General features: G+C 38.3%; 1 protein-coding gene across 1 annotated transcript; it reads right to left on the bottom strand.

Moving 5' to 3' along the window:
* Positions 1-999: 999 nt before the first annotated feature.
* Positions 1000-5679, bottom strand: LOC101883469 (uncharacterized). The gene is made up of 5 exons (XM_073937515.1): positions 5581-5679; positions 4900-5232; positions 4474-4773; positions 4031-4098; positions 1000-3181 (listed from the first exon to the last, which is right to left on the bottom strand). The coding sequence occupies exons 1-5, from the start codon at positions 5627-5629 to the stop codon at positions 3134-3136; spliced, it is 798 nt and encodes a 265-aa protein (XP_073793616.1). The 5' UTR covers positions 5630-5679; the 3' UTR covers positions 1000-3133.
* Positions 5680-20718: the final 15039 nt, after the last annotated feature.

The following is a 20718-nucleotide window of genomic DNA, read 5'->3' as shown; positions in this document are numbered from 1 at the left end:
TGTGTCTGCCACAAGGGTTTTCATGCATTCAATGCACAGGCCATTGTGGATTACAATATGATTATAAGACGTTTATTAGTGAGGTGGCTTGAGTAAGCACATGATGCCTTCATTTTAAATAAAAGCTTGGCTGGCAATACATTACATTTTCAGTTTTGAAATTAAACTCTTGCCAGTTTTTCTCTATTATTTTTAGGCTCATAACTCATTAGCAGCTGTCAGAGTGTTGTTTGACTGGTAACAGACCTGACCTGATGGTGATTTGTCAAACTTGATGACACAATTTAAGATGTCCTACCTAGAGATTAAATATGATTTTGTAAAATAGGATAATCCTAAATCAAGATTTGCTTCTGTAATAAGTGAAAATCCTAATTTTAAAGTACCATATCTTAGGACCTAAGATAAGATAGTTTCTTATTATAATAATTATAATAGTATCATAATTACAATTTTTCATGAAGATGCTCATGACTGTTTGTAGAGGCTGTGGATTGAAGGTAAAAATCTTGTAAATAACCTTTCGTAATCACTTTAGTAACACTTTTTGTGGTTACTTCATAAGTCCTAATAGGTGTGTCAACGCCAGCCATTGGTGAAACTTTGTTCTTCTTTCACAAACAGACATCTATCATACTACAGGAAGAAGCAAGAGTAGTGGGATGCATTAAACAATAATACATTGTATGAAATACAACCTGAAATCTCTTACAGAGTTTAAATACATTTTAAGATTGAAGATCAAGGGAGTTTTACCAGATGTCGTTGGACATACAGTACAAGATTAACCCATGTTTTTTTTGCTTAAAGATAAACACCCTACAATGTTTTTTCCTGCACAATTCCCCTTACTGTAAAACACATTTTACTGGACTGTCCTGTTTTAATGATTTCAGAAGGCTTTTTTTATTAAATGAACTCTCTTAAAAACATTTTTAACAAAGTGAAACCAGGAAAAAAAAATGTTAATCATGAATTAACACAAAAAATATCTTATTTGATAATTGTTATAATTTATTTGTTGTATTTAATTGTACATTTATAAATGAAATGTTCATCCCATTAAAATAGCCTTGGTTGCTGATATGACATTAAATTAAAAAATTTGATTACATTACATTACATTACATTAGGCGGTTCATTCCGCTGTGGCAACCCCAGATTAATAAAAGGACTAAGCCAAAAAGAAAATGAATGAATGAATGAATGCATTACATTAATGCAGGAAGATATAATGTTCATAAAGAATATGTGAAAAAGCTAATTTCTTGCTATTTGGGCAGCACGGTGGCTCAGTGGTTAGCACTGTTGCCTAACTGTCACGATTACCAGCGATCGTATTTTATAGATCGCTGGACTTCTTTCACAATAACCATGGACTACAAATCTGCCATTTCTGGACTACATTTTCATACATGCACTCCGCTCACACTCACACATGCTTCCTCATCTAGACCGATTACACCTGAGGATTGTCAGAGATTGATTGCACACACTATTTAAGCTACACACTCACTTATTTAGTTTGCCGAGTCTTGTTTACTGTAAGTAGCACTACAACGCGTTTTCCTTGTCTTGTTTCTTTGTGTTTTGACCTGAGCCTAGTTTATCCTTTTGTCCTTTTTGCTGCCTGCCTTCTGACCTCTCGCCTGTTATTTGACTTCGATTCTGGACTGCCTGTATACACCTGTTTGCACCCGTATTGACCATTGCATGTCTGACCTCTGATTAAACCTGTGTTTGGATCCTACTTCTGTTGTTTGTGTCACTCCCCTTCATAACAGAGGTCAAAACATGGAGAAACAAGACAAGGAAAACGCGTTGTAGCGCTACTTACAGTAAACAAGACTCGGCAAACTAAATGAAGCCTGGTTTATACTTCTGCGTCAAGTGACCGGCGTGACCCACGGCGCATGCAACGCGCATAGCTGTGCATTTATACTTCTGCGCGCTGTCTCTGTTGGTCTGCATTAACACTTCCGAAATGCTAGTGGGCAGTGATGTGTTAATGTTCCTCTGTGTCGAGTTTCTTCTCTGCTGTTTCGCTTTTCCTGAACACTTCCTGGATGTACAAGTGGCTCAAACTCGCTCATTTTGAGCCAGGAACCGGCGGACGTGCAACAACTTTAACTATGAGGTAAACACAAAACAAAACTTTCCATCAGGTGCTCCTTCTCGGGACTCCACACTTGTAAACAATCGCTCCATTGGGCTCACGTCCAGCTCGCGCCATTCGCACGGCTCTCGGCCCCACCCAGACTTGCCAGCGCTACCAAGCCGACCAATCACAGAGCTTGCGCTACGAGTCGTTGCGACGTGTAGTTACAATTTTTAAGAGGTGCACGTCAGCGACGCCGACGTTTGACGCAGAAGTATAAATCAGCCTTGAGTGAGTGTGTAGCTTAAACAGTGTGTGCAATCAGTCTCTGACAATCCTCAGGTGGTGCGAGTGTAATCAGTCTAGATGAGGAAGCATGTGTGAGTGTGAGCAGAGTGCATGTATGAAAATGTAGTCCAGAAATGGCAGATTTGTAGTCCATGGTTGTTGTGAAAGAAGTTCAGCGATCTGTAAAATTACAATCGCTGGTAATCGTGACACTAACAGCAAGATGGTTAACTGGTTCCAGTCCCGGCTGAGTCAGTTGGCATTTCTGGAAGGTCTGTGTAAAACATATGCTGGAATAGTTGGCGGTTCATTCCACTTTAGTGCCCCTTATTAATAAGGGACAAAGCCGCTAAGAAAAACTTATTAATTCATTTTCTTGCAATTTGAGAATATGCATTTTTTTGTCCCCTCCATAAAAAAACTTAATGCTTAATAATCGTTTTGGTTGATTTAGGTTTTAGAGGGGTTTTTTTTTTTGTATTATTAAATTAGAGTGAGAAAGAGCACAATCAGAATTGCTCTGTAATTCAATTGTTAACAATTTTAAATTAGACACAGTGTAAACTGATCTGGTCAAGTGACACTGATACTGTATATTTTAAACAAAAGCAGTCATTTTAAAGCTTGAATTACTGCCATAATCCAACAGCAACAATTTCAAAGCTTCCAGAAATAAAAAGACAGTCACAATTGTCAAAAAAAGAGAAACTGTTCAAATAAAAAATGTAATGAGGAATCAGAATGCGATCATCTCACAATTCCTGCATACACCAAATCATCTTCTTGTTTAACTCTCTGGAGGGGAAAACACATATAACACAGTAACTGTGACTTGATTTGTATTAATTCACAATAAAAATTTGGCATAGCCACTGTTTCCAATAAACCTAGATAATCATCTGTAAAATTAATTTCACTCCAGTACAGAAAGAGCTTTGCAAATAGGATTATTTACAATATAATTTTTATACATACATTATTACATTCATTAACCATTTTGCAATTAATTGCATTTTTCTAAAATTAGCTAATTTCTTTGTCTGGAAAAATGTGGAAAGTCAAGGTAAAAGGTTTATTGTGCGAATTTTCTGATCACTAATTTAGTCCCACAGTAAATTAAATTGTATTAGGATGTATTGACCTTATTCTTCAATGCTGAAGTGCATTCATTTTTGTGATTGCTTTAGAACTTCCACTTTAGTTGCTTATAGGAGAAATGACTAGGATCAATAAACGCTACTTGCTATGCAAGCAAGTGTGTTCATGACTATACATAAAAGTAGAATAATATAATATAAAAAAATCAGTTTGCAACATCAAGCAGCAGAACGAGTCATTTTTAAAGTCTAAAAATCAATGGAAGTGCAACCGCAAGTCTCAAGCCAAATTGATTCTAATGGCTGCGTCTGCTCGTGCCTGGAGAATAAGATCAATAAGGTGCCATAACATTATTTTTATTTTAAAGTTGGTCTTCGTTTAGTGTCAAGCAGACAAATGTTAATTTAAAAACACTTTAAAACAAAAGCTGCTTTCCTATATATGCTACAAAAATCATATGATCTCATAAATGACCACAAGTCACTGATGTCATGGAGATTTAAAGTGCACAAGTATAAAAACATTATAAAGAGACGTTTTTCTTACCATTATTAGAGCATTCCTTTTACAGAACGTTGGCTCAGCATAGGTTATCTCTTCTTCAGGACCCTGGCCTTTTTTTTTAACAATAATGACAGATGTATTAGATTCTCTTTCATCATATATATATATATATATATATATATATATATATATATATATATATATATATATATATATATATATATATATATATATATATATATTATTATTTTGTTTTTTGTTTTTTTTACAAATGTGGCAAATGTACACTTGCCTTCTTTGTATTTTATTCTACATTTCCTGCAAATACAAAACACTGCAACTGCAGCCACTACTAACAGAGTTCCAGCAGCAATAGATATCAGCCCTATAGGAGGTGCAATGCCTAAAATCAAGAGAAATACTACTTTCAATCATTCACCTGAACACAACTAACAATGTAGCTCAGTAATTAAAAACAAAAGTACCTGCACATGGCTGACAATGTTGTCTGATGTCCAGGTGTTCAGTCTTGTTGCTGATAGTGTTGTTGATCACACAGCTGTAGGTGTTGTTATCCTCATATTGCAGCTCCAGAGGTAAAGAGAGACGGATGCTGACATTAAACACACTGATGCTGGAGATTAAACTGTTTCCTTTGTACCAGGAGAGACTCACAGCACTCACATTCACCACTGAACACAGCAGCGCACAGTGAGAGACTGATGGACCTTCAGATGAAGAGCATTTAGAAGTGTTTCTGATGATGACAGGAGCAGACAGAAAAGCTGAGGGTGAAGACAAATCAGTCAAACTTTAAGTTCACTTAGGGACAGGGTTAGGAGATTAATAAGCTTTCAGATGTATCGTCAAAACACAGCTCTGTATATAGCACACCAAACTTTACTGCTCACCACAGACAGTAACTCGGAACATTTTGTCTGCTTCTGGATTTGTGCTGATTTCTACTTTATAAAGTCCAGTGTCTGTGCTTCTGATGTTTGTGAAGGTCAGAGATCCTGTCTGATTGTCCATCTTCACTCTGTCTCTAAATCTCTCATCAGAAACATTATTAATCATCGCCTCTCGGTTGAGTTCAGCAATAATAATATCTGGGTTTTCAGGTCCAAACATCCACTGTAACACCGTAATATTTCTCATTTCAGCAACACCAGTGTGTAGAATGACTGAATCCCCCTCCGTTACAGACAAAGTCTTCATTTCATCTTCATCAGCACCAAACACACCTAAAACACAGTCATTCATAAAGTTGATTCTGAATACTTGTTTTCTAAATGCTGGAGTGATCTGAGAACAGTTCATGAACGCAGACAAAAAAGAATGAACTGAACAAACTCGTTAAAATAATAAATATCTTATAGCCTACTATCTAATATAGTATTAATAGTATTATAGTATATTGTTATTTCTCCTCATTAAAATCAGGCAGCCCCAGAACATTGCTTACGCGCAAACCCTATTAACTGTACGTTCCTAATTTCCATCTTCGTGTTTTACGCAATTCCTGTTTTTAATAGGCTAAGTATTAACTCGCAGTGCTATAATACATTTGAATATAAAACAAAATAACTTACCATCCAAATGCCACAGCCGTAAACGCAATAAAATTAAAACGAACCTCATTTTCGTCAGCAGCTCTGTATAAACAGACGTCGCTTCTGATTCATTGACAGGATACTGTCGCGTGAACGCGCACAAGCGCATATCCGTTTTTTTTCTCCTTTCTTTGTATAACTATTGCATGGTTAGTCTTTCTTTCTTTCCTTTTTTCTACTTGAAGAAAACACAATTTAACTCCTAAGTTGTACGCATTTTCACTTTCGTATTTAGATTAAAATACTATAACTGAGATCTGTGTTTGCATGTCTTATAGTATTGTAAGAAAAGATGTATGCACCCTAAACTTTAAATGTTGTGAATTTTTTTATATTATTCTTTTATTTTCTTTATTCTCTTTATTATTTGACTAACTAAATGTTTATATTGGGAGTATATAATAGTAATTTAGCATACATTTCAAATAGGGAAATTAGATAGTCTTGATTGAACAAATACACTCGAAAAAAGCTGGGTTTATCAAATTTGGGAAATTATTTCATAAAATACAACATATTTATTTTTAAAATATTTGTAGCTTTTATTCCAACTGTTGGTTTGTCTGTTGGTTTCGGTACCCAAAATTACAGATTAAACCAACTCTGCATTTTTAAAGCGTGGGCATATATTTATTTACCTTTGAACTTTATTAAACATCCTTTATTAAACAAGCCTATATTTGACTGTAAAGCTGTTTTTGTTTACAACAGAATTAATTTTATGCTGGATAGATTATCCTTCACATGCAAACCAATCACACACATCTATTAATAGACACATTATGAGGTTGGCTTTGTCCTGCCTCCAGAACAAACCACATTCATCTAGTTGGCTTTCGAGCTGTATTGAAAGCTCAGACCCCATCAGGTTTCTGTTTAACTCCAGTGGCTTCATATTTACTAAAAAAAAGTTAAAACCTTCAAATCTTTTTTAAATGTGCTTTTGTCTTTTATATATAAAATATCCAAATTGCTCATTTGTATTTCCACATTTTTCAAAACTTCTTCTCTTCTGGATATTGATATACTAAAATAGCTTCATAGCCACACTCACAAGAACTCATTCATTCAACCAGATCACAGCTTTAATAAAAACACTCGACACAAAGTCAAAAGAAAAAAATATATAAAAATAACTCAGCCTTGACAATATGTCTGATCACTATTTGCTTCAGATTTTACATTTCAACACAAACATGCATGTTCCTTGAATAATCCCACTTTAAAATACAATTTAAAGCACGTTTTAAGTGTTTTGCTCATTGTAGTGTGAACTTTACACTGTGACGGTTTAGACAGGGTTGAGTGCGAGATGTGATCGTCAGCAAATGGTGTCATTTCACACTTGCTTTATGTTTGAATGCAACCACTTGTGAGTATTTTTTTCCAACTCAACACTTTCCCCCAATAATATTTTTCTTCTGCTTGTAACCTTGATAATGTAAAAACACTATTATTAAAAAATCTGTCAAATCTGAGCCATCTGAATGCACTTAAAATAACTGTGTGGTTTGTTTGCCTAATCAGTGAATACTGATACTATTTTATGAAGTAAGAACATAATCAACAAGACTTTATAGTGTTACTTGCACATTTTCCACCAACTGTGATAAATTCAGCTATAAGTACATACAACCAAAGTAAATCTCTTTTTTCAAAACATTTTTTATTGTGTTTTAAGGGGCCTGCACTGAAATGTGACACGAGAGGAAGTGGTTTCATTTTCACCTTCTTTCTCTTAGTTGGTTTGTGGCTTTTTTATGAACCTCTTTTCCATTGTTCACCTAAATTTAAATATTGCACAAATTTGCTTCTGTAAACATATCAATTAGTGAAAAACATGGGTTACTGTGTTTTTAAAAAGTACATTTTGTAGATGTTAAAGGCTGCGCTGAAGAATTTAATTAAAAATCTTTCATGTTGTCATAATGGAGTATTTGTAGAATTTTGAGGGAAAATTATGAATTTAATCAAATTTAGAATAATCCTGTACAAAATGTGGAAACCGCTGTGAATACTATTCCTGGTTCACAATGACGCACTCATTATGCATGAGATAATGTAGTCCACGAGACGATGAATGAGATATTGAAGATGACCGTTTGGAGTATGTCAGCTTTCTATAATGTAATAACATACAATCTTCACCATTAGGTGGCAGTATGAGGTGTTGCGCCCAACTCACCCCCACCGCTCTTCAGGTAGGTCGTGGCGCAACTCACCCCCACCGCTCTTCAGGTAGGTCACGGCACAATTCACCCCCACCGCTCTTCAGGTATATTGTGTGCAACTCACCCCCACCGCTCTTCAGGTACGTCTCGCACGCTCCTACTAAGAGGCTTCTATAAAAAGGTGAATATTTCGCTTTAATTTTATTTAGGCTAGATTATTATTATTTTATTAAACAAACCAACACAATCTCATGGCAACTAGTGTTTTGGTGCTGAATATAGCGGACTTAAGCACTTCACCCCGAAGGTTATTTGTTATTCTTTATTCCTTTAAATAATGTAGCCTACTTGTCTTTTTAATGATTAATGAAGGAATTATGCTTTGTTTTATTGTTTATCTTTATTTACAAGTAGCAGAGTATTTACAGCTAATGTAATAATACATTATATAATGTATATAGTCTATTTCAAGAGTTCACACTTAGCTGATGATTGGTAATAAGCTAGTTTGGCATGCTGTCCCGGGAGAGAGCCCCGAGCTCAAAAGATCCTCGAGCCCGGAGCTGCCTCCCGTTGCAGGGCGAGCAAGCAAGCATGGGGAGAACATGAACTCCACACGAAATTTGTGTCCGGTTGGGTGAATACCTGAGTCGGAGGCATTTTTTGCTGTGAGGCCGCAGTGCTAGCCACTGGGCCACCGTGCTGCCCTGTATAAAAGAGGAGGAAAAGGGGTGGAAGGGGGGATTCTTCAAGACGAAGATGACTAAAGGTAAGATGTTTGGTTATTTATACTGGGTTAGGAATAGTCTGATTGGTGGTTCGTACATTACCTTGACTCGGGGCCAGCCGTGTCAATCATAAGCACGTGATCCTCTCGAAATTAGTTTATGAATAAACTTCACTTTTGTCCGTTCGCATCCTGTCCCTTTGTGCCACCTGGCGGCATAGTCGCAAACTGTGGTCATACCTAAAAAACACAATCTCTTTTTTTTTAAAAGGCGGCGGTAGATCGTGCCGCGGTAATGATCACATTAAACTCTCACCTACTGTACGTCGCTCACTCACAAACCCTCCGGTCCCCACCCACCCCCTCGCTCGTAAGGCACCCACTCTCCTGCAACCTCCCGCAAATCAACTCTGTATCCCCCGGAAATGACTTTTCCCAACTTGGGATGTCAGTCTTGGGCTCTTTTTAATGATCTAATTGTAAAGTCTAAAGCACATGGCACAAAAAGCATTAAGGGTGTGTCCGAATCCACTTTTGCTATTTTAAGGACGGAAAAATATGCTGTGCACCCAGGTGCATGGTCTAACAGGGTTGTACTTATTCTCTTAATGAGTTATGGGAGTGTTTTGAGAATAACATGCATTAAACCAATCCGGGGCTGTTTCTCAATTCCAAGAACGCAGAGAACGGACTTGCGTTCTTGTGGAGACCGGTCTTGCCAGGTGTCTTCGTGTCATCTTCCTGATGGTCATGTGACCTTCACGCGTTTTAAATGGAAATTATTTAAACATTACAGCACTCATACAACGATTTATTGTTTCCCCCCTTTTCAAAATATATATTTTGCATAAAAACATTATAAATATACTCTGCACAATATAAATAAAACAAGTTTTAATACGAATTTCAGCAAACAAACAACCCTTAATGTGTTTATTCCTTTATTAAGATATTCATGTTAATGTTTACTTTCACCGTTTCATTTAGGGAAACTCCTGAGGTAAATAAGTGATATCTCTGAACTTTAATAATAAATCTAAATAAAATGCTGCGCTTCCCACCTCCAGTCGCAATGACTTCTGGGACTTCCAGAGCGAGTTCGGTGCTCAAGTCTGCATCAGTGCATCCTCGATATCAAGATCACATCCGGGAAGTTTCACGCGTCCTCTGTACTTGCGGTCTTGAGTATTGGAACTGAACTTAGGCAGCTGAGGATGACGTTACACGAGAACACGAGGACGCAAGACCGCTGAAGAACGCATATTGAGAAACAGCCAGAGTCTCATTTCCCATTCCCTGAGTCAATTGCGCCCAGTGCTTAATTTGTAAATTGTGAGGTCCTGGAACTAATCAGGGTAACGTATCTGGCATTTTACCAGAGGAGAGAGAGGTGTTGCAGACGAAAGGGTTGGGAAATTGCTTGGGGTGTGTGTGAGGAGGGGGCTCGGTAAAATGAGGTCCTGGATCAGCCGTATCCGGATCCAGCTTGTTCCAGCACAAATTAAGCCCTGGTTGCATCACTCCATGGCGCATTTGTTATTTACATGGCAGACTTTGTAAGTGGAAAAACTGAACGCTTCACGAGTGAGAAAACAGTTGAGCAGACCATTTGCAGTGCGAGAATAAAGAACAAGCCTTCTCCATTCGGCCTCTTTACTTTCTTTTTACTTCACTTTTACTCTTTACTCCTTTACTTTTGTTGTTAAGGAAACAGTGTTGTACTCACTCTACTTTAGGCACAAACACTGGACTAGTTTTAAGAGACACTTATGCTAAATCTGCAGCGTATATCATGCAAGAGCTATGAATGAATAGCGCATGAAATTTGCTGATGCACTTTGAGCTTGAAAGTGCAAGTAATAAAGCAACCTTTAGTAAAGGGGTATTTAAATCAATGTTTTCCATCAGTTCAAATGGTGGCTGGGAATAACGTTCAGGACCACTGATAAATCCCATGGTGGAATCACCGGCTTTGAAACTTTGTTCATATGTCGCACTCCTCTCATAAACCGGCTCACCAGCGGGTGTTGACCAATATTTTTTCCATCAATCTCCACATGGCATGCAGATATCGCAGCCAGATTTGCAGCCCTGCAAGTTCTTGCAGGAAGCATAACACATCTGCCACAGCACACTGAGCAAAACGATGTGTCGCTGCTCGCACCACAGTTCAAACACATTCCATTTCTTGTCATATGCAGGTGTGTTAAAGCTGCTCTCGCATTCTGAATAGTTTCTATAACCCTTGCCAGTAAACCTGTGACACTTTGATTTAACCTCTCACAGGCCAGACCCAAAGAGTCACTTTGTCCGAGGCTGGGTGAAAAATCTCCCCTTGCGCTTGTGAGAGAAGATCCCTGCCCATCAGGAGAGGCCAGGGCATATACAGTGCATCCGGAAAGTATTCATAGCCTTGCCTTATTTATTCAAAATTCCACACACAATACCCCATATCATTAGCAAAACACCACAGATTACCTGCAAAAGCCAGTCACCTGCTCAAAATCCTTAGTTCATCTCTCAAAACATAATTTATGTGTTGATGAACATGTCAGTGGCTTTAGAATGACAAGTCCTGCTTTCATTGTGTATGGATAAGACAGTCAAATCACTTTGTAGTCATGTTGTCAATATCAGTGTACTCTAAAGGGCTGTTCTGATTTAAACTATAGCAATATATATATATTTTTGTGGCTGTTTGTCCTGTAATTTGTTGCCAGATCATGTCATTGCGATACAGATAGGAAAATACAGCATAGCACAAACAAAAAACTTAAGTAAAAATGGGACACTAGAACAATCTCCTTTTAGACCTTCATTTAAAAAAGTCCAGATTTACCTGGAAGAAGTTGAAAAATTGTAAACAGATTTAGAACAAAAAGTCTAATGGAAATGTATAAAATATATATTCTAACAAAATATATGGCAATTTGTTCAGCCATTTTGCATGTAAAGACTTACGCCATGACCAAACAATTAAATGTTGTGGGGAGTGAGACTATTCAACAGTGGCCAAAATAATATATTGTTATCAACATGACATCAGCAATTGATAATTTCAGCAATTTTCTCTGGGTGCTCCCCCAAAAGTCCAAAGACATGCGGTACTGGTGTATTGGGTAAGCGAAAATTGTCCATAGTGTCTGGTGTGAATGAGAGTGTATAAATGTTTCCCAGAGATGGGTTGCAGCTGGAAGGGCATCCACTGCTAAAAAACATATGCTGGATAAGTTGGCGGTTCATTCCACTGTGGCGACCCCAGATTAATAAAGGGACTACGCTGAAAATAGAATGAATGAATGAATGTTAGGCCCCATCTTGCAGTCCGCAGACAGATACACTTGAGCTGCTGAACCTCTTGTTTGCTTGGCAGCGCCATCCAGAGATGGAACTGGGGAGTGTAGCTCTAAATTTTGCTGTGCATTTTTTGGGGGGTTTATTTTTACCCTCATCTGCGCCCTTGGCCCTTGGCCTGGATGCACAGGAACAAACTTTACATTTTTGTAGATACTTGAGTGACTCACAAAGTGCTTCTCGATTTGTTGAAAACAAACTGTAACTGCTCAGGAAAGAAATGTTGAAAGTCCGCCTTATTGCGCTGGTTCACACTGCAGGAAATACAGTTTAAAGGGTCACTTTGTTGCAATCTGCTGAGGATAGCTTCCAAAATATAACTTCATGGGAAAGAGATCAAGAATGGAGTATAGATTGCAGACAGTGGCTTATATGCTGGAGCCGGGTCCTCCGTGTCACTGCCATGATTGGTCTGCCAGCCGACAGACGTGATGTAATTGTTCCTTCCAGGATTGGTCATGCCCAAGGCGGTTCTCATAGTAAGATAACTAACAAATGTTTGAAAGAGAACAGCAACCCTAGCCACGGCCACCAGAACTCAAACAAATGAACAACCAGCTCAAAGGATTAATAATACCACTGGACACAAAATAAAGACACAAATCTAAATAACTGAGCCCTGACAAAAAGTATGATTACTGTAGGCTTTGGATTTTACATTTCAACACACACATACATGTTTCTTAATATTAATTCCATTTCAAAACACCATTGCAAACTCATTACACTGCAATGGTTTTGACAGGGTTGCGTGAGACATGAACATCAGCAAATGGTGTCATTTCACACCTTCTTTACGTGTGAATGCGACCACTTGTGACCATTTTTTCCCCATCTAAACACATTTACTCTAAAGCACAACATGCGTTCATGAACATTTAGGCCCCGTTTACACTAATGCGTTTTAGTTTGAAAACGCATAAGTTTTGCCACGGTTACGCCATCTGTCAACACTTACCCGGAGTTTTTGAGCGCCGATATCGGAGCGTTTTCCAAACGCTGGAGAGGTGTTTTCATTCTGAAATGCTGCTGCTCTGTCTCAGTGTGGATGGGGAATAACGGAGACATCTGAAAATGGAGGCGGGGCTGCTGAGATTCGCTACCTGATTGGGGCTTTTGTTTCATTGTGTATCCTTCCCTTATTTGTCAAGCCCCTATCACATGACTATAACACATGGCTTTAACGCTACCGGAAAACAGCAGACCAGGCTTCACTGTAAACAACAACATGGACACAGAAATTAGAGTGTTGTTTGCACTATTGACTGTTTTAGGCGCTATTGTTCAGTTATTCATTTGTTACGTTTAGTAAAAAACTCAACCTCGTCGTTTGTCCACAAAAAGACCTCTCTTGCTTTCTTTGCCATCACATTCATTGTTCAACCGGCGTTTGTTGACTAACAATAACCAAATGCTGAGCGAGACACATGCTTCCTGTTTATACTAGAACGCGCTTGCCCAGAGTGCGCGAATGGTCATGTGATATACGTTTTTGGTGGCGTAGTGTGGACGTAGATATGTTCCAGGCCTGGATTGGCTAATCGGGAGGACCAGGAGAATTCCCGGTGGGCCGGTCCGTTTTTTGGCCGCGAGGGCCGGTGTCCCTAGCTCCAGAATCTGTTGCTCTCAGCAGTAAGACTTTTTAAAAATAATTTATTTATTTACTTGACCACAGCCTTCTTATTCATTATTTTACCGCAGCTCTGCTGCTTTTCTCTATTTTATTTTCTCATAGCCTCGTGAGCAAGATGCAGCCTGGAGGTAAATGATGATAAAACTAGATAAGTCACCAGTCAATGAACAGCTGTTGGGGTACTGTGGTTAGCACGTTAGGTTATGACGCTGCAACCCGGATTCGGTCCTCGTCTGAGTAACATTTTTTTTTTTTTTCATTTTTATTGTTAAGACATATAATACTGTAAGGGTTGTTGAACATTTGAAGTTCTAAAACAGCTATTTTCTCAAAAAAAAAAGACGTGATAGTGTAATTAGAAACTGAATTGGAAATTACCTTATTTTAATATAGTCAGTGGTGAACTGAGGTGGGCTGGTCTAAGGCTTGAAACTCCAGGGCTGAAAAAGAGTCCCACTCCGCCCCTGATATGTTCTGAGGTGAAACGCTAGTGGACGCAGATCATTTTTGATCTAAAACGCCGTTTTAAAACTAAACGCACTAGTGTAAACGGGGCCTTAATCACTGAAGTTTATCAAACTGACTCAACACTTCCCCAAAATATTTTTTAGATTTTGCTTTTGCTTGTAACCTTGATAATTTTAAAAACTATTATTAAAAAAAAACCTATTATTATTGTCTCAGCTGAGCCACCTGAATACACTCAAAATAACTGTGCAGTTTATTTGCCTAGTCAGTAAATACTGACACTGTTTTATGAAGTAGGAACTTAGTCATAATGACTTTAAAGCGCTCCACTTTTTCTAACAGCTGTGGTAAATTCAGCTACAAGTACATTCAGTAAAACCAAGTTAAAGTTCTTTTTTTCAAAAATGTTTTTAATTTAAGGGAAGTCACTGAAGTCATGAGTCACTGAAATGTGACTCAAGAGGAAGTGGTTTCATTCTCACCTTGTTTCTCTTAGTTTGATGTTTATTTGCAGGATCCAAGAACACATAATTTCTGAAATGCAATTAATTCACTTTATTTCATACACAGAGAAGTCAGTTTATTTTCTTATTTCAGCAGTAAAGACTTGAGACCTGACTTAAGTGTTTGATGGCTCTGTGGAAGAAGCTGAGAATTGTGAGGGATGCTGGGTAATGTAGTCCACAAGAGGATGAATGAGATATTGAAGATGGTCATATGGAGTAGGAAACTATTAAAGAAAAATATAAAAATCACAACCAATAAGTAAACAATTTAGAATGGACCTGAACAGAAAGGGGAAATTAGCAAAAATCTCTTAAATGCATAACAAAAACACAAATCACAATACAAATATAACAATTCAAACAAGGAAACTATAAAAATCATAAAATATAAAGAAACAAAATCACAGAATAAGGCCCCGGCAAAACAGCAGAGCTGCCACCGCAGTTGTCAGACTTGGTCACCACTAATTATAGAAACCCTTGTGCACAGTCACCTGTTGGCACAAAACCACAAATTACAATAAAGAAAACAAAATCAAAACAAACAAACGCTCCGCCATACACAGATGTTAGGACATGGCATCACTCTTCAAACGTCGGAAGTTATTGGTAAACACTAAATCGGAAGTCTCCAACGCACATCAAAGCGCCGAGAACCAGAGCAGGCAGAAAGCACGCCGAACGAACAGTGTCTGATGCAGAGCAGCTGAGGACCAAACCAGTCAATCCTGGCAACACGTATACTACAGTTACTACCCAAATATACTGAAGTGTACAAAAACTCACAACTTCCGTACTTACCGTTACTTCCAACCAGAAAGGTTCACCCATCAGAAAAAAAGACGGTAAAGATGTCACATACAGAGTTACCAAACGTGCTCAACTTTTATACTTCCTAACTGGGATCTGATAGGTTCGATGACTTAGCATGACCCAGCCAATAGAAACTACAGTGATGGTCAACTAGGTTCTCATAGGCTCCACAAGTTATTGTTTAGTGATGGGTCGTTCATGAACGATTCATTCATTTTGAACGAATCTTCAATATGACTCGGGAACTACGAGTCCTCTCAGGGAGTGATTCATCCGCACATTTGTGGAGGTGATATCGTTCATTTCAAGTCTTCATTACATTGGCAGAAGCCAATCATATGCGTTTAGAGCCGGAAAAAGTTGTGATCCGCTCACCTCTCGAGTCCTCTATCGGGTCTGAGTCACTCGTTTATCACGAGCCAATCATACACGTTTAGAGCCGGAAAAAGAATTAAACCGTTCATCTCTCATGTCCTCTATCGGGTCTGAGTCACTCGTTTCTCACAGGCCAATCATACGCGTTTAGAGCCGGAAAAAGAATTGAACCGTTCATCTCTCGAGTCCTCGGGTTTGAGTCATTCTGTCACGTGATGAACGATCGATCATTGCTTAGACTGTGCATTGATTAAGATTATATGTGACTGTCAGTGTAACGTGAATGAACCCCTGACATTTGAAGACATGAAGAGGTGAGCTGAGCAAAGAGACAAAAATGCCTTCATAGACAAAAGAGCAGGTAAACATTGAATTATTATTTTCTCCTACTTATATTCTATTTATGACTTATTTGTCGTGCAATCAACCTTTTGGGTTAGTTGTAGATGTGTTTGGAAGCAATTCGTAACATTTGACTCGAAAAAACATTTGTTCATCTTGATGAACGAGACTCAAAGATCTGAGTCAGTTAAATGATCCGAATTTTCCATCACTATTAGTGTTACACCAGCCAATAGCCATAAAGGGATATTCCACCCTGCTACAAAAGGGCGACGGCATCTGTAATGAAACGAAAGGGAATCGCGGCATTTTTACAGTGTTTTCACGTCTAAACAAAGCGAAAGCACAGAACAGACTCATATTTAAGAGCAAGATGCGGCCCCTGGTGGTTCGGCGATATGTGTTGCGTATATGGAGGTTCGACTCTTTAAATGTTTATTTGCCACCCTTCAGAGAAAGACTGAAAATATGGGAGAAATATAGGAAAATACCTTTATGGGATGATAGCGCGATAGAACTGTAAAATACGCTAAAATAAAAACAGCTAAATTTCACTGTCTATAATCAATTAACTCCTGTATAGCAGTCACACAACGTTCTGACACTCGAATACCCTGTCAGAAAAGTCTAGCGGCAGGGAATGACTTTTTACAGAGTCTACCATAATGTTAATGTTGTTTTCTTGCGCTTACATTGATGAATGTGGCCATGGTGTAAATGCACACTACAGTTAAGAGCTTATTGCCACATTATATGGTTATGATGACATGATACAGTTGCCTTCAGTGACTTCATGAAGATAAATAACATAAAATAACACAAGAATAACTACAGCAGTCACAATCATCTGATCTCATCTGAAGCATAAGATTGTGATGACATATGATGAAGTGTGCAGGTGCTGTAAAGGTGTCCCATTTCTTAGGGGTAAATTTTGAAGCCCTTCCCCTTCACACAAGGCGTAGGGGTACAAAAATAGAATTGGGATTGGGTTTTACTCACATTTTAAGTTTCTTTCTTTTGTTGAACACAAAAGAAGGTATGCTGGTTGTTGGCACCAATTGACTTTCATAGTATTTTCCCCACCATGGATGTGAGTTGGTTGCATCCACCAGCATTCTTCAAAATATGAAAACAGAAAGAAACTCAAAAAGCTTCAAAACCACGCAAGGGGGTGAAAATGATGAGGTAATTTTCATTTAGACATCATGGTCTATTAGTGTCCCCCAGTGGTCTTCTGTGGAGTTGCACCTTGACATACTTGTATGAAGTCTGTGCAACTTATTTTCTGGTTTGCTGCCAGAAATTAATCACACCTAATTTTGCTTTATTAAAGTTCAATTGTTTATTGTTAATTGTTTATTTATTATATTATTGGATATATTATATAAATGAAGGGGGAAAATGTTAACAAATACATTTCTTTTATTAACAGCACGTTTAAAGAATTGCAACAATGTAAAACAAGAGCACATCTTTAAAATAAGCTTAAAAATGCTGATGTGCAGAGAGCAGTTTGTGACTGAAAAGATTGCATCTCTGGCAGCAGAATCTCAATTATGTGCAATATGCATTTAAGAAAACACTGTCAAAATAGTAATTTATTGCTTTCTAGACTATTTTAAACTTAAAACACTTATTACTACTTGACCAACTTATTTTATAAAAATGTGTAAACATGTTATGCTTAGCCCTGGTTTATTTTGAATAAAAGATCATGTATTCCCACTAGATTTATATTTTTTCTTCAACTGATCAGAATGCTCTAAGACAGTGGTCACCAAACTTGTTCCTGGAGGACCGGTGTCCTGCAGATTTTAGCTCCAACCCTAATCAAACACACCTGAACAAGCTAATCAAGGTCTTGCTAGGTATACTTGAAACATCCAGGCAGGTGTGTTGAGGCAAGTTGGAGCTAAACCCTGCAGGGACACCGGGCCTCCAGGACTGAGATTGGTGACCCCTGCTCTAAGAGGTGAGCACAGACTCGTCTGAGCATGTATGATGTTTTCAGCTATGAAGAACATTAGTCTATTTAAAAAGAGCAGTATGTTTTAGATTTTTTCGTTCCCCTTATATTTTTTTGCCAAAATACTGCAAGACAATCTACAAGACTTTGCCAACGTCTGTAAGGGTTAAATAAGCAGATGGCCCTTCAAATGATATGTTCGTGCCGAATTGATATCTTTATCTGATATAAATTTTGTCAGAATTAAAAACAACCTACAGAGAGATTCAGCGACAGATTCAGGATGGACGTTCAGCTGCTTTCTGCCTGGCAGGTGTACTCAGAGCTCCTGCTGACTGCCTGGAGCTCAGGCGTGAGAATAAGCTTAAAAGAGCCATACCCTAGTGCAGGGGTGTCAAACTCAATTCCTGGAGGGCCGAAGCCCTGCACAGTTTAGTTCCAACCCTGCTCCAACACACTTACCTGTAGGTTTCAAACAAGCCTGAAGGACTCAATTAGTTTGATCAGGTGTGTTTAATTAGGGTTGGAACTAAACTGTGCAGAGCTGCGGCCCTTTTGCAACTGAGTTTGACACCTGTGCCCTAGTGGCAAAGAATTCTGACCCAGATTTGGCATAAAGCTGGCACAGCAGGCATTCATCCGGCACTGGCATGCAGCGTGTGGGCCAAACGTGGCCCGAGTTTGTCAGAATTTGCACCGTCATTAAGGCAGCACACAATATTAAGGGCCAAATGTAAAACGTAGTGTTTGGCCCAGATTTTAAAAATGTATAAATGGACCACGTGAGTTTGGCGAGTCTTGACACACATTAAAAATACATAAAATAATTTTTGAGAAAAGAAAAAAATTCAACCAATCAGGTCACTTTGAGAAAAAAGCATGCCCAAAGTGTGCCTTAAGCGTAATGATTCATAGGCTTATAAATTTCATTGAAATCGTGACACACCAACCCATCTGGCCCAGTTCAGGCCCAGTTATGAGTTGTTAACTTGGCTGAGACAGATATGGTCCATGTTTGGCCCTTGTCTGGAAGACAGACTTGGTCCAGTCATGTAGCATAATTCACTGCGTCATGTGGACCAAGCAAAACCTGATTGTGTGGGCCAGAGCTGGGCCAGAGAAATTTTGCTATGTAAATAAGTTCATTGTTTGTGTTCATGTTAAATGAATAATAATGTGGAAAAGCAAAACATATTGAAAAGCAAAAAATATTGTACTAAGTAATTTAATTCTTTAAACTCTATCACAGTGCTCTAAGGTTTGTTACAGGCTGTCAGAGACCAACTCACCATTGGGAATTGTATGCTAAAGTTGAGTGGCCTTCTCTGTATGTAAGAAGGTACACCCACTGGATGACTCTGGTCTTCAAGGCTCTTCTGGGAATGGTGCCTTCATACCTATGTTCCCTTTTTAGTCTAAAAGCCAATATGCCTTACGTTCAAGTGAATCTTATCATTTGACTGTTCCCCAGGTTCGAACTGAAATAGGAAAGCGAGCCTTTAGTCATGTCGCCCCTCATCCTGAAATACTCTTCAGTCTGAACTAAAAATGAACATTTTTATCGTTTCGCTCTATCCTTTTTAACAAACAACAACAGTCCATTTCTCAATTTATGTCTTTTTGATATATTGAAATGTGGTAAAGCTGAACAAGTTAAGAATGTCATAGATGACATTGCTTCTGTTAAACTTAGGAAGAGGACTGAAGTGAAAAAAGGACCCTAAAGAGAAGAAAGAAAATCAACAGCAGTTCAAATCATGAAAAAGCCGAGCGTATGTGAAGGAAGACGAAACTAGTAGTCCATTATAATATCTATAAGACAGTCTTCATGCTTTTAATGTGGAACTAAACGCTGCTAGACAGACTTTCTTTTCAAACCTTTTAAACAGCAATAATAATTCTCGAACCCCCCCCAGTAGGATTCTCAGTGAGCTATGAATGTAATGAGATTGCTCATTTCTTTACTGATAAGATCAATAATATCAGAAAGGCAATCAGCTCAACCAAACAGCCAAGTTGTGTCGAAGTCAGAGCAAATTCATGGCAACTAATGGTAAAATCTAAGAAGAGATTGTGCAAATTATGAAAACATCAACCTGCAGTCTTGACACGCTCCCCACATCTTCTCCAAAACGGTGTTTAACTGTTTAGAAATGGATCTTCTAAAAGTAGTAAATGCCTCACTTCTGTCAGGGATTTTTCCAAACTGACTTAAAACTGCAGTTGTCACACCCTTCTTAAAAAAGAGCAACCTGGATAACACCCTATTGAGCAATTACAGGCCAATCTCAAATCTTTCAATCCTTTCATTGGCAAAATGATTGAAAAATTGATTTAATCGTATACTCTTAAGATTAAACTCTTATAAAGTTAATGAATGATATCCGCCTAAATACAGATTCAGGCAGACTAACAGTGCTGGTATTGCTCGATCTCAGTGCTGCATTTGACATTATCTATCACAACATACTTCTGGATAGGCTGGAAAGCCTTGAAGGGAGAGGTTACCTTGTCAGTATAGGTGACCATAGGTCGATGTGGACACTCTTGACATGTGGAGTCCCACAAGGCTCAATTCTGGCACCTCTCCTGTTCAATCTTTATATGCTCCCTCTGAGCCAAATAATGAAAAAAAAAAAAAAAATCTCCTACCACAGCTATGCTGATGACACTCAGATCTACTTAGCCTTAATGCCTAATGACTACAGCCCCATTGACACCCCTGCCAATTAATGCATTGATGAAATGAACAGTTGGAT

This window comes from Danio rerio, chromosome 22 (genome assembly GCF_049306965.1).
Source record: "Danio rerio strain Tuebingen ecotype United States chromosome 22, GRCz12tu, whole genome shotgun sequence".
In the NCBI taxonomy this organism is placed as follows: domain Eukaryota; kingdom Metazoa; phylum Chordata; class Actinopteri; order Cypriniformes; family Danionidae; genus Danio; species Danio rerio.
The sequence above is the reverse complement of the archived record's forward strand: the minus strand, read 5'-3'. Positions and strand labels throughout refer to the sequence as shown.

Coding starts and splice junctions, on each gene's coding strand:
- LOC101883469 (XM_073937515.1), bottom strand. CDS start 5,629: ATGAGGTTCGTTTTAATTTTATTGCGTTTACGGCTGTGGCATTTGGAT. Junction 4,099..4,473: donor ACATTGTCAGCCATGTGCAG/GTACTTTTGTTT, acceptor TTAAAAAAAAAG/GCCAGGGTCCTGAAGAAGAG. Junction 3,182..4,030: donor AAAGGAATGCTCTAATAATG/GTAAGAAAAACG, acceptor TTTCCCCTCCAG/AGAGTTAAACAAGAAGATGA.